Source organism: Symphalangus syndactylus, chromosome 3 (genome assembly GCF_028878055.3).
Source record: "Symphalangus syndactylus isolate Jambi chromosome 3, NHGRI_mSymSyn1-v2.1_pri, whole genome shotgun sequence".
Lineage (NCBI taxonomy): Eukaryota > Metazoa > Chordata > Mammalia > Primates > Hylobatidae > Symphalangus > Symphalangus syndactylus.
In genome coordinates, this window is record NC_072425.2 from 112882179 (window position 1) to 112895710 (window position 13532).

Sequence of the window (13532 nt, forward strand, 5' to 3'; positions counted from 1 at the left end):
CTGCACCTATTATTTCTTATCCATGTTCTTAAAGCCCCTCCAGGAACCTTGGCCAGGATTACTACCTGTAGCCAGTTCAGGCTACAGAACTGGGGTTGAACAACAATGAGATTCTATAATAAAGAATATTAAAATATTTTAAAACCAATTCTTCAAGTGTTTCTTCTTAATTATTTCAAATATATAAAATATAAAATTCTTTTTTATAAAATATAAAATTCAGTTCAAAAATATAAAATTCTTCCTCTAAATGCACACAGTTAAGAGTTATGACTACTTTCTTCATTTGAAAGAAATGTTAGGGTTTATTGACAGCCTCAGACAACTATACTTGAAAAATCTCAGAATGAAGTACGACAAGATAAGCCTAAATCAAATAGACTAAGTTATACATAATATTACATATCATTACAATTTAATGGACATAATCAGTTTCATAAAGTGGACCCCAGTTGTATAATTCATTATTATGAGAATATATTTCTGATTATCATAAAAATAACTCCAATAAAAGTATTCAGAGAGCAGTTTTCTCTTTGTGTATAAAGACTACATAATGTTACCAAATTAAGTACTTACCATTGCCAGACAGAGTGATACCAGTCTTTGCATCATCATTGTGAGGGAAGTAAGTGTTGCAGTCAGAACCTATCCAGTGTCTGTTACACACACACTTCAGCTCATTACTGCAAACCTGAAATCCAAAATCAAGCTAGAGTAAATGTCAACTCTGTGGTACAGAAGCATGAAAAATAAACACTAATTTCTTATTATCATATGCTTAGAATTTGGTAATTCCAAAAAATTATTAGTATGTTCTTCCTAATACTAATTACATTATTTCTCCCTCCAGTACCTCAAGCAAATGTTTCCTAGAGACAACAACTGACCCAAAGGAAATGATGAATTTTAACAGAGAAATTGATCTACATCTAAAAAAAAAAAAAAAAGAAATAATTGTTTTGATTTTCATTAACTTGAATTTTATGAGGAAGATTTAAAAAGCTAAGCAGAAATATAATCATCTGTCAATTATCTAATACAAAGGTTTCCTTCCTTCCATAGTAAGGGTCTTTATGCAAAAATGTTATTCATTTTTTAGGAAGCAAAATGAAATAAAAGTCTGATGAGGAGGGGAGACCTGACGTTTTGCAGTAGGCTGAGAAGAAAGTTCCACAAGGCTATACAACCTTGGCACTTCAACCCATGCTATAGATACTAGCTATGTCAGGGTCAGGGGAACTAAGAACTCCCATGAATAGAGTATAGAAAAAAGATTCACATAAAACTGACACCATTTTTTTATATTATAGGAAAATAATCTCTCTTCATTAGTCCACTCAAGAAACAGAATATACACCTAAATCTAATTCAAAACAACCTTGAATAGAGAAGCAGGAGAGAATTGTTAGGTTGAAGATCAGCAAAGTTCCTCCTGAGACAGGTTTTTACTACAGTGGTTTCTGTCTTGTCTGATCTAATTTTCAGGAAAACAACATACATCCACATCTAGATGTAACTATAACACAGCCTCAATCAGAGCTACAGATTAACAAATATGCAGAACGAAAAAGGTTTAGGCTTAAAATCAAAAGGCCTGGATTTGATTCACCATATCACTCCCATCTTACTAAGGGACCTCAATCAGGTCGCCTGGCTTCTTCAAGCATCAGTTGCTATATCATATGTCAGGTATCAGCGATATAGTGACAAGAACAGACAATGATGCCCAGTGTACAGTAATCATAATAAACAGCATAGCTTACATTTATTGAAAACTTACCATATCCCAGTCTTGTTTTAAGTGTTTTACAAGTTAACTCCATCTTCGCACAATTCTTTAAAGTGGGCACTATTATTATCTCCATTTTACAGAGGAAGAAATTGAGTCACAGAGGCTAAGAAATTTGCCCGATGTTACCCAGCTAATAAAAAGCAGAGTTGGGATTCAAACCCAGGCTATATGATTGCAAGCCCACACTCTTAACTACATGATATATAGTACAAAAAGAATATTTACTTGTATTAATTTTTCGTCACAAATACAGAGTTGCTGTAAGTTAAAATTACCCAATATAATTATGCATAATTATTGTGAATACATAATTATATTATGCATAATTGTTGTAAATTATCTGGATGCTGATTTGCCATCTGATTTATTTGTATTGATTATTCTTTTACCAATTAATTAAACAAATGTTTACTAAGCACAACTATGTTTGGTCTCTTGTGTTTTGTTTCAGAATCTTAAGATGGATAAGATATGCTTATTCATTAGCATAGATGATCAAGAAAAATTCCATTGTTCTTTTCCTCTGACCCCCTAACATCCTCTTAGATTAAGAAAAGAAGAGTTGGAAGACTCCTTCATAGGAGCAGAGCTACTTAGTACATGTCTGCTCTACTCTTACATGCCATGAGAATTCCTATGCTTTGGCAAGAAGTAATAATTAGTTACTTCCCTAAATAAGTTCTTGGAATATCCCTGAGGACAAGCATGGAAAGACCAGGAATGAAGGCTTACAATTCCAAAACAGGGATCTTTTATCTTAACTGGATAACACAACAGTTCAAGCAAAGGATCTGGAACAAAAATAAAAAGAATGCCATAGCACATGCTGAAAGAAATAGAACAAACTCTTTTTTGGTGGTATAGGAATTTCTAATTGAAACTGACAAAACTTTATCCCTAGTAGAGGATGAATATTTAACCTGTAAACTTACCTGTACAGGATACACATTATCTGATATATAACTGAAAGAATAGAATTAAAAGTCTTTCAAAAGCCATGTTTTTTTCTACTCATCTGTTAGAAACATTTCCCTAAGTTATTCTGTTTTTATTTCTAGAACTTATCCTCAGCTTGTACACGCTGGTGTGGCTACAGCAGTTAATAGTCTGTTCAGATTTGTCAGTGCCCAGACCACATCGTTTTTAAATACTGTGGCCATCACATCCGATTTTTATTCTCTTTCTTAAAATTCCATTATAGTTTGTTAAAATGTATATCCTAGTTCACTTGTAAAAAGTTGGCATTATATTATATGAGATCATAGTAACAGAGAAAAGAAGGATGGAAGAATTTGGTTAGAAAGATTATTTGTTTCCTTATTCCCAGGCTTTCTCAGATTATACAACAGAAATATTCAAATAACTATAATTGAATTAGTATTTATACACCAACTAGAAATATGAAAAATCATGTTTTTCCATAATTAAGAAAAATAAATAGTTTAGGGTCCTATCTATTTCTGTGATATAAAAGAAATAAATAGATTCTGACAAGGTACTGGATACTTACTCCATTTCCTGAGCAAATAGTGCCTTCTTTACTGCTCAAGCAAGTACTAAAGTTGAAAGAAGCCACAGGAAGACACCTGTGTTCTAAGCACATCATTTGGGGACCACAAGGCGTCCCATCTTCCACATAGCCAAGATCTACATCTTCTTCAAGCTTAACATGCCCACCACTAAAAACAAATTGAGAGCAAAAAATGAGTCTATTAATTCACCTTCATTTTGAAAACATGCTCAAAAACTTAAAAGCAGGCAATATTGCTTCCTCTATTCTATTTATTACTTATTAAAGACCAGTAGCATAAGCCAGTTCAATCTCTGAGAAAGCCATTGAATCTTTTGATCTAATTCCTTTTGGAGAAATTGATATAGTTTAGGATTTAAACATAATTATTATAACTGGGGCCTGAATTGAAACAGGTTTATCATTTCACCTGGGCAACAAGCAAAAGGTAAGTAAGGCATTATTACTAGCATGTAATTTGATAAGTTGGTTGACCCAAAAAGATTGCATATGTACCAATTACATTTGAGAATGACTAAACTATTGTACATCACTACTCAATATAGCAAACCTGCATATATTATTTAGAAATGTTTTTTAAAACCACGGTAAAAATTGAAAATGTATATTCATAATTTATTCATATGGGGCCATGTCAATGCGACTATGAAAGTCTCCATTTTTTTAACTTTTATTTTATGTTCAGGGTACATGTGCAGGATTGTAATATAGGTAAACTCATGTCATGAAGGTTCGTTGTGCAGAATATTTCATCATCCAGCTACTAAGCCTAGTACTCAATAGTTATTTTTTCTCATCCACTCCCTCCTCATCATCACATCCCTCAAATAGGTCCCAGTGTCTGTTGCTCCCTTCTTTGTGTCCACGTGTTCTCATCATTTAGCTCCCACTTATAAGTGAGAACATGTGATATTTGGTTTTCTGTTCCTGTGTTAGTTTACTAAGGATGATGGCCTCCAGCTCCCTGTGAAGGAAATGATCTTGTTCTTTTTTATGGCTGCATAGTATTCCATGGTGTGCATATGTGTGTGTGTGTGAGTGTGTGTATATATATATATATATATATATATATTCCACATTTTCTTTATCCAGCCTGCCATTGATGGGCATTTAGGTTGATTCCATGTCTTTGAGATTGTGAACAGTGCTGCAATGAACATACGTGTGCCTGTGTCTTTATGGTAGAATGATTTATATTCCTTTGGGTTTATACCCAGTACCAGGATTGCTGGGTTGAACAGTATTTGTTTTTAGGTCTTTAAAGAATCGCCACACTGCTTTCCACAATGGTTAAACTAATTTACACTCCCACCAAAGGTGTGTAAATGTTCCCCTTTGTCTGCGACCTCACCAGCATGTTATTTTTTGATGTTTTAATAATAACCATTCTGACTGCTGTGAGATGGTATCTTATGGTGGTTTTTATTTGAATTTCTCTAATGATCGGTGACATTGATCTTTTTTCATATGCTCTTTGACCACACGTATGTCTTCTTTTGAAAAGTGTCTGTTCATGTCCTTTGCCCACTTTTTAATGGGGTTGTTTTTTCTTGTAAATTTAAGCTCCTTATAGATGCTGGATATTAGACCTTTGTCAAATGTATAGTTTACAAAAAAATTTTCCCATTCTGTAGGTTGTCTGTTTACTCTGTTGATAGTTACTTTTGCTGTGCAGAAGCACTTTAGTTTAATTAGATTCTATTTGTCAATTTTTGCTTGTTATGATTGCTTCTGGTGTCTTCATAATCAAACCTTTGACTATTCTTATGTCCAAAATAGTATTGCCTAAGTTGTCTTCCAGGGTTTTTATAGTTTTGAGTTTTATATTTAAGTCTTCAATCTATCTTGAGTTGATTTTTGTACATGGTGTAAGAAAGGGGTCCAGTTTCAATCTTCTGCATATGGCTAGCCACTTATCCCACCACCATTTATTGAATAGGGAGTCCTTTCCCCATTGCTTCTTATTTTTTTTCCAAATATGTTGAATTTATTTGGGAATTAGAAATGAAGTGTTTTTTTTGGGGGGGTTGGTTTTTTATTATTATTATTCTTACACTTTAAGTTCTAGGGTACATGTGCACAATGTGCAGGTTTGTTACATATGTATATATGCACCATGTTGGTGTGCTGCAACCATTAACTCATCATTTACATTAGGTATATCTCCTAATGCTATCCCTCCCCCTTCCCCCTGCCCCATGACAGGCCCTGGTGTGTGATGTTCCCCTTCCTGTGTCCAAGTGTTCTCATTGTTCAATTCCCACCTATGAGTGAGAACACACGGTGTTTGGTTTTTTGTCCTTGTGATAGTTTGCTGAGAATGATGGTTTCCAGCTTCATCCATGTCCCTACAAAGGACATGAACTCATCATTTTTTATGGCTGCATAGTATTTCATGGTGTATATGTGCCACATTTTCTTAATCCAGTCTATCATTGATGGACATTTGGGTTGGTTCCAAGTCTTCGCTATTGTGAATAGTGCCACAATAAACATACGTGTGCATGTGTCTTTATAGCAGCATGATTTATAATCCTTTGGGTATATACCCAGTACCACATTACTTGTTTTTGTCAGCTTCATCGAAGATCGGATGGTTGCAGGTGTGTGACTTTATTTCCGGGTTCTCTATTCTGTTCCATTGGTCTGTGTATCTGTTTTTGTACCAGTACCATGCTGTTTTAGTTACTGTAGCCCTGTACTATAGTTTGAAGTTGAGCAACGTGATACCTCCAGCTTTTTAGTTCCCTGTGAATTTTAAGAGTTTTTTTCTAGTTCTATGAAGAATGTCATCGATAGTTTGATAGCAATAGCATTTAATCTGTAAATTGCTTTGGCAGTATGGCCATTTGAATAATATTGATTCTTCTGATTCACAAGAATGGAATGTTTTTCCTTTTGTTTGTGACCTCTCTGATTACAAGCATGGAATGTTTTTCCTTTTGTTTGTGGCATCTCTGATTTCTTTGAGCAGCGTTTTGTAATTCCCATTGCAGAGATTTTTTACCTCCCTGACTAGCTGTATTCCTGGGTACTTTATTATTTTTATGGCAATTGTGAATGGAACTGCATTCCTGATTTGACCCTCAGCTTGGCTATTGTTGGTGCATGAGAATGCTAGTGATTTTTGTATGCTGATTTTGTATCCTAAAACTTTGCTGAAGTTGTTTATCAGCTGGAAGAGCTTTTAGGTCGAGACTATGGGGTTTTCTAGATATAGAATCATGTCATCAGCAAAGAGCAATAGTTTGACTTCTTCTCTTCCTATTTGGATTTCCCTTATTTTTTACTCTTGCCTAATTGCTCTGGCCAGGACTTCCAATACTATGTTGAATAGGAGTGGTGAGAGAGGACATCTTTGTCCTGTATAAGTTTTGAAGAATGCTTCCACCTTTTGCCTATTCAGTATGATATTGGCTGTGGGTTTGTCATAGATGGCTCTTATTTTGAGGTATGTTCCTTTAATACCTAGTTTATTGAGAGTTTTTAACATGAAAGGATGTTGGATTTTATCAAAACCCTTTTTTGCATCTATTGAGATAATCATGTGATTTTTGTCTTTAGTTCTGTTTATGTGATAAATCACATTTACTAATTTGTGTATGTTGAACTAAACTTGGAACCCAGGAATAAAGCCTACCTGATTATGGTGGATATGATTTCTGATGTGCTACTCAATTTGGTTTGCAAGTATTTTGTTGAGGATTTTTGAATCAATGTTCATCAAGGATATTGGGCTGAAATTTTCTTTTTTTATAGAGTCTCTGCCATGTTTTCGTATGAGGATGACACTGGCCTCATGGAATGCAATAGGGAGGAGTTGCTCCTCCTCAATTTTTTTGAATAGTTTCAGTAGAAATGGTGCCAGCTCTTCTTCATACATCTTGTAGAATTTGGCTGTGAATCTTTCTGGTCCTGGCCTTTTTTTTGGTTGGTAGGCTATTTATTACTGGTTCAATTTTGGAGCTTGTTATTGGTTTGTTCAGGAAATCAATTTCTGGTTCAGTCTTGGGAACGTATACACATGTCCAGGCATTTATCCATCTCTTCTAGATTTTCTAGTTTGTGTGCCAGAGGTGTTCGTAGTACTCTCTGATGATTGTTTGTATTTCTGTTGGGTGAGTCGTAACATCCCCTTTGTCGTTTCTGATGTATTAATTTGGATCTTCTCCCTTTTCTTCTTCATTAGTCTATCTAGTGGCCTATCTTATTAATTTTTTCAAAAAATAAACTCCTAGATTTGTTGATATTTTACCTGGCTTTTCATGTCTCAGTTTCTTTCAGGTCAGCTCTGATTTTGGTTTTTTGTCTTCTGCTAGCTTTGGAGTTGGTTTGTTCTTGCTTCTCTAGTTCTTTTAGTTGCGATGTTAGATTGTTAATGTGAGAGCTTTCTAACTTTTTGATGAGGGCATTTAGGGCTATAAATTGCCCTCTTAACACTGCCTTAGCTGTGTCCCAGAGATTCTTGTATTTTGTATCTTTTTTCTCATTAGTTTCAAAGAACTCCTTGATTTCTGCCTTAATTTCATTATTTACCTAAAAGCCATTTCAGGACCAGGTTGCTTAATTTCCACATAATTGCATGGTTTTGAAAAAAATTTTAAGTCTCGGTTTCTATTTATATTGTGCTGTGGTCCAAGAGTGGGTCTGGTATGATTTCAGTTCTCTAGCTAGCATTTGCTGAGGATTGTTTTATGTCCAATTGTGTGGTCAATTTTAGAGTATGGGCCATGTGATGATTAGAAGAATATATACTGTGTTGTTTTTAGGTGGAGAGTTCTGTAGAGGTCTATCGGATCCATTTGGTCCAATATTGACTTCAGGTACTGAATATCTTTGTTAATTTTCTGCCTTGATGATCTATCTAATACTATCAGTGAAGTGTTGAGGTCTCCTACTGTTATTGTGAGGGAGTTTAAGTCTCTTTGTAGGTCTCTAAGACCTGGGTGTAGGTCTCTAAGAGCTGGGTGCTCCTGTGTTGGGTGCATATATATTTAGGATAGTTAGCTCTTCTTGTTGAATTGAACCCTCTACCATTACGTAATGCCCTTCTTTGTCTTTCTGTATCTTTGTTGGCTTAAAGTCTGTTTTGTCTGAAATTAGGATTGCAACCCTGCTTTTTTTCTGATTTCCATTTGCTTGCTAGATTTTCCTACATCCTTTCATTTTGAGTCTATAGATGTCACTACATATGAGATGGCTCTCTTGAAGACAGCATACCTTGGGGTCTTATTTTTCTCCAGCTTGTCACTCTGGTGCCTTTTAAATGGGGTATTTAGGCCATTTACATTCAATCCCCATTCACTTCATTTATTTTTATCAAAATTACATATGCATATAGTTTAAAGAATCAACAGATAAATTGTTTTAAACACAATAAAGCAGTTCTCTGCCTCTCTAGATATTCTTCCGGATACTCCTTCTAGGAGAAAACCATTTTCCACTCTTAATTCATTCTTTTGTTATTTATGAAGGTCTCCTGGAGTTTCTGGCCTGCTGTTGTCTGTGCTGACTGTCCACATGCCGGTTTCATAGCACTGTAAATCTTGACTTTCGCTTCACTATCAACTTGGGGATTGCCCAGTCTCTCTTTGTGGTATCTTGTTTCCTATATTCCCTGTCTTTCTCTTTCTTGGTTTACTTTGTTTTGGTGGAGTGCAATTTCTAGTACTTTCCTGAGAAATTTGTGGCATAACTAAACATGTCTTTATTTTCTACCCTCACACTTGTTTGATATTTTGCCAGAGTACAAAATTCTAGTTTGGAAATAATTTTCTCTATTGTCTTCTGACTCCCGGGGCTCCTGTTGCCAAATCCTAAACCATTTTAATTCTTAAGTCTTTGATTTTTTTCTCCTCTCTGGAAACTTCCAGAATTATCTGCTTTGTTCTAAGGTTCTAAAATTTCATAATGATATGTTTAGATGTACCTCTAATTTCACTCATTGTATTCAGCATTTGGTGAGCCTGTTGATATGGAAACTCAAGTCCTTTATTTCTAGACAATTCTCTTGTGTTACTCATTGAAATTTTCCTCCATGCTGTTTCCTCTGTTATTATTGCTATCCTAATGTGTAAGATTTTCTCTATGTTCCATTTCTTTGCCTTTTTACCCTACTTTCTGGACGATAATTTCAACTACTAAATTTTTTCTTTCTGAATGTTCTCTGTTTAAAAAACCAGCACCCTATTTTCTTGTTTCATGATAGAAGTCTCTTATCTCTCATAAATACTGGTAAGTGGTTTTGTTTTATTCTCCTTCATTGTCTCATTGGTTTTGTCTTTTTTTTTTCATGTTACAGACTTTTTTTTCACATCTCTGATAACCTGCTCATATGTGAGTTAGGAGACCAAATAGATGATTGGAAACTGGTACCATTGAGGTTGGACTACTTCCATACAACCCTTATATAAATATTGCTTGCTGTCCTCCAGCTTAGAAACCTCCTCTTTTATTCTCTATAGAGTATAAAGCTCCAATCTTCCATGGGAGGGTGGGAAATCCCCAGTTTAGCTGAGTTGGGGAAGTAATCTGAGTATCTAACTGCTTTTTTAACAGTCTTTCATCTATTTTCTGTATTTCAGCCCCTTCCCTCCACTCCTTCCCTCCCTCTTCCTAAAGTAGATGATGCTGCCAATTTCTGAGCCTGTGGGGGAAGTAAGAGTATATCTTGGATTGATTCTCAGTTTTCCCCATTACTGACTTAGGAATTCAGCTTTCTCAGCTTTGATAAGTCATGTGCCATACATCCATTTGCTTTCTATATAAGAAAATATTGTTGCTATTATCTTTTCTCTCTTTCTATGCCTCCCTGTGGATATATGAACTCTAAAAAAAGATACATTTGGTATCATTTTAGTGGGATTTCATAAGGGAGCAAAAGTAGATGCATATATTTAATACACTGATTTACCTAGAAGTCCTCATTCATTTTCCAAACTCTATAAGTTTGGAAACCAAACTCTATAAGACTTTACTGACCAATCTAAACCTAACTCTGGTAATCACATAATATTTTTCATTCAACTATTTTTTATCTTCTTTTTATCTCTTCTCTGTTAGGATTTACTCAATCGCCTCTATACACTAGATTATATTTCCACCTACTAACATGTACGTTAATTGAAAATGGAAGGAATCCTAAACTGCATTCTTGAGAAATAAGATGATTCAGGTTCTTACAGAATGGTTAGATAATTACCTGCAGTTTAATGTTCTTCCTTGCTGCACAACTAAAGTAGATGTGATTTCACCATCGAGTTCTCCAAGCCTTGGGATATTGCCAATATTGGTACACAAAAGGTAACCACAAAGCACATCCCTGTATCAAAAGATTACCAATTACTTCTTTTCCCAAAGATATAGCAAACCATGTACAGTTAGAATAATCTTCTCTCATTTTAGCATTTGGTTTTCATCAAGTATATTATCTACTCATATGCCAAGTAAAATAAAATAAGTCCAGATTAGTGCGCCACCTGCTCTAAAAAGTGTCTTCACTGAAACTCTTATTGACATACCAAAATCTCAATTGTTTTCTAGCTTTTTCTTTACTGTTCATTAGTTCAAGTATTTAAAGAATCCATCAAATTGGCTTCTTTTATATTGAAATCTCTTTTCCCATAACACAATACTGGATATACTATCTATCTCTTCTTCTTTTTTTTTTTCCTTAGAATCAGGGTCTTACTCTGTTGTCCAAGTTGGAGTGTAGTGGTGTGATCATGGCTCACTGTAGCCTCAAACTCCTGATTCAAGTGATCCTCCTGCCTCAGCCTCCCAGGTAGCTGGGACGACAGGTATATGCTACCAGACCCAACTAACTTTTAAATTTTTCATAGAGACAAGGTCTCACTACGTTGCCCAGGCTGACCTTGAATTCCTGACCCCAAGCAACCTCCCTCCTCACCCTCCCAAAGCACTGGGATTACAAGCATGACATGCTGTGCCCAGCCAATTTTTTTTTTTAATTGGTAATTGAATGATATTTGGATGAGCATTCTTTTGGAATACAGATGTTTTTTCAACCTGTTGCCCTAGAATTAAAGAAGAAATTATAGGCTGCATTTATTTTATAAATTGCCAACTACAAAGGCTCATTATCCTTTCTTCAATATATTTCACTACTTTCCCAACTATTACATACGATTCTAACTTAACTTATAAAATATCTTTACTGTTGTTAATACTATCTTATGTATTATTTATATACAACACATATTAATTATTAGTAGAGATAACAATAAACATTTTAAAAATATCTTGTGAAGAGTAATTAGTAAGTCAGCAAGATTATATACAAAAATATCAGACTTTACCACATGGAGAAAAAAGAAAAATTAGAACCTGTATTTTTCACCAACATAGAAAAGAATGTATTACTTTATTCTTTAAAAATGCTTTTTAAAATTATGTTATCACATTTTACTGTATCTATCATAAACAAAAATGCTTTCTCAACAGAGAAGAGATATTCATTCTAAACTTTTTTGAATCTCACTTATGTATATAAACCTAAGTAATTCAGAATATATAAAGACAATTAGATATGATCTTTATTCACAAGAAAATTATACTCTAAATGAGAAGCTAAATCACACACATAAACAACTTATAAAGCAAAATTGCAGACAAATAAGTACAAAGGGCTGTGGAAGTTCAAAGAAGAGAGAGATAATTTATTTCTTGAGTAAATCAGAAAGAAATTTATATATAGAAAGTGTTTTCCAAGCTGGGCTTTGAAGAATAGGTATATTTTTGGCTGATGATGGTATGAGTTAAAGGGTGCTTCTGGAGGATTATAGTGCATAAATGTAGGCACGGAGGTAGGGACATATTAGGAATGGTAAGGTTTGTTAGATTTGGAAGAATATAAATGAACTGACAAAAAGTGTAGGTTGGGGACAATTGTTGAATAGGTACAGTGCCCAGCTAAGGCTCCATTTAATTTGTTAACAAGACTATGACATTCAGCAAAGCGGTGAAGAGAGAGTTCTGAAATCATACTCTCCAAATTCTAATTCTGCTTATTATTACATCCCATATACATGACTTTGGGCAAATTAACTGTGTCTCGGTTTCCTCGTCCATAAAATGGGAGGACTGCCATAAAGATTAAATGGCATAGCTTATGTAAAGTGTGATACAGTGCTTAGCACACAGTGTTCACTCAATCAGAGCTGGGCACTGTTCTATTAATTAGTCATGTGGAACCAGTGAACTTTCAACAAAGAATTGACAGTAAAAAAGATCCAAAAGATTATTCTGATAGTAGTACACTAGGGAATGCTGGCACAGAAAACTGTTAAAAGAATTTTGTAATAGTTGAAGGATTAATATAGGTCTTAGTTCAGATAATGGCAATAGGAATGTAAGTGAATACATGAATTAAAGACAAATGGTGGCAAAGCAAAGGGAAGAATGGATGTAATTTGACACTTGGACAATGTGTAGAGGGAAGGATCACTTTAAGGCTTCTAGACAGAAGGACAGTGAAATATTGAGACCTTTGGCAAAAAGGGGGTGGTTTGGGAAAGTTAGAGCCAGTTAATTCAATTCAATAGCACTCAGTGCATATTCTGGTGGCTTTAAGTTCTTTTGCCTTTGAGATGCTAAAAGGTGTCTTCTAGGTAAGAAAATCCTGAGGTGGGGGCAAGTATGACCTGGGCCTTAGGAGAGAGGTGAGTACGCATGTCAAGATTTGGAAGCCCTCTGCATAGGTGATGCTGGAACACTGGGAAGAGATGAGGTTAAGGAGGCAAGAGCACACTTTGTGTGATGCAGAAAGCAGAAACTTCCTAGTCACTCAAAAAAGTACACTTGTAATTGACCAAGGGATGAATTCTGGGCTGACTTCTCCACCTCACCGTTTGTTGCACTGTATCCACGTATCTTTGTCTTTCCCACAGTTACCCTTCTCCGTCCCTTCAATATTCAGTTTCTCATAGCAATATTTGTCTGATGCTGTCACCTCTAAGGCAGAAAAAAATTTTCTATCAGTGAGGGAAGTACCACTTGGCTGCTCAAAAGCTTTGCAGAAAAGAAAAATTGTAATATAAGGACTCTTCATCACTACAGTGTTATCAATTCCAAAAATGTTACCAATGGTTCACAGTTTTACCATGGATCATATATATCCATGATTCAGATAGGTTTTCATTAAAGCTCATTTGAAATTTAGTAAACAAATATATTTAGTTCTCTGTT

At 35.0% G+C, this 13532-nt stretch overlaps 1 protein-coding gene across 25 annotated transcripts in view; it reads right to left on the reverse strand.

The window, feature by feature from the left end:
* Positions 1-13532, reverse strand: part of ADAM22 (ADAM metallopeptidase domain 22) — a 266920-nt gene that overhangs the window by 36803 nt on the left and 216585 nt on the right. For all 25 annotated transcript variants that reach the window (XM_063636418.1, XM_055272813.2, XM_055272811.2 and 22 more), the window contains 4 exons: positions 13193-13298; positions 10528-10647; positions 3306-3474; positions 580-694 (listed from right to left, as the gene is read on the reverse strand). In XM_063636418.1, the coding sequence (XP_063492488.1) occupies positions 580-694; positions 3306-3474; positions 10528-10647; positions 13193-13298 (510 nt within the window). The remainder of the gene's footprint in view (positions 1-579; positions 695-3305; positions 3475-10527; positions 10648-13192; positions 13299-13532) is intronic.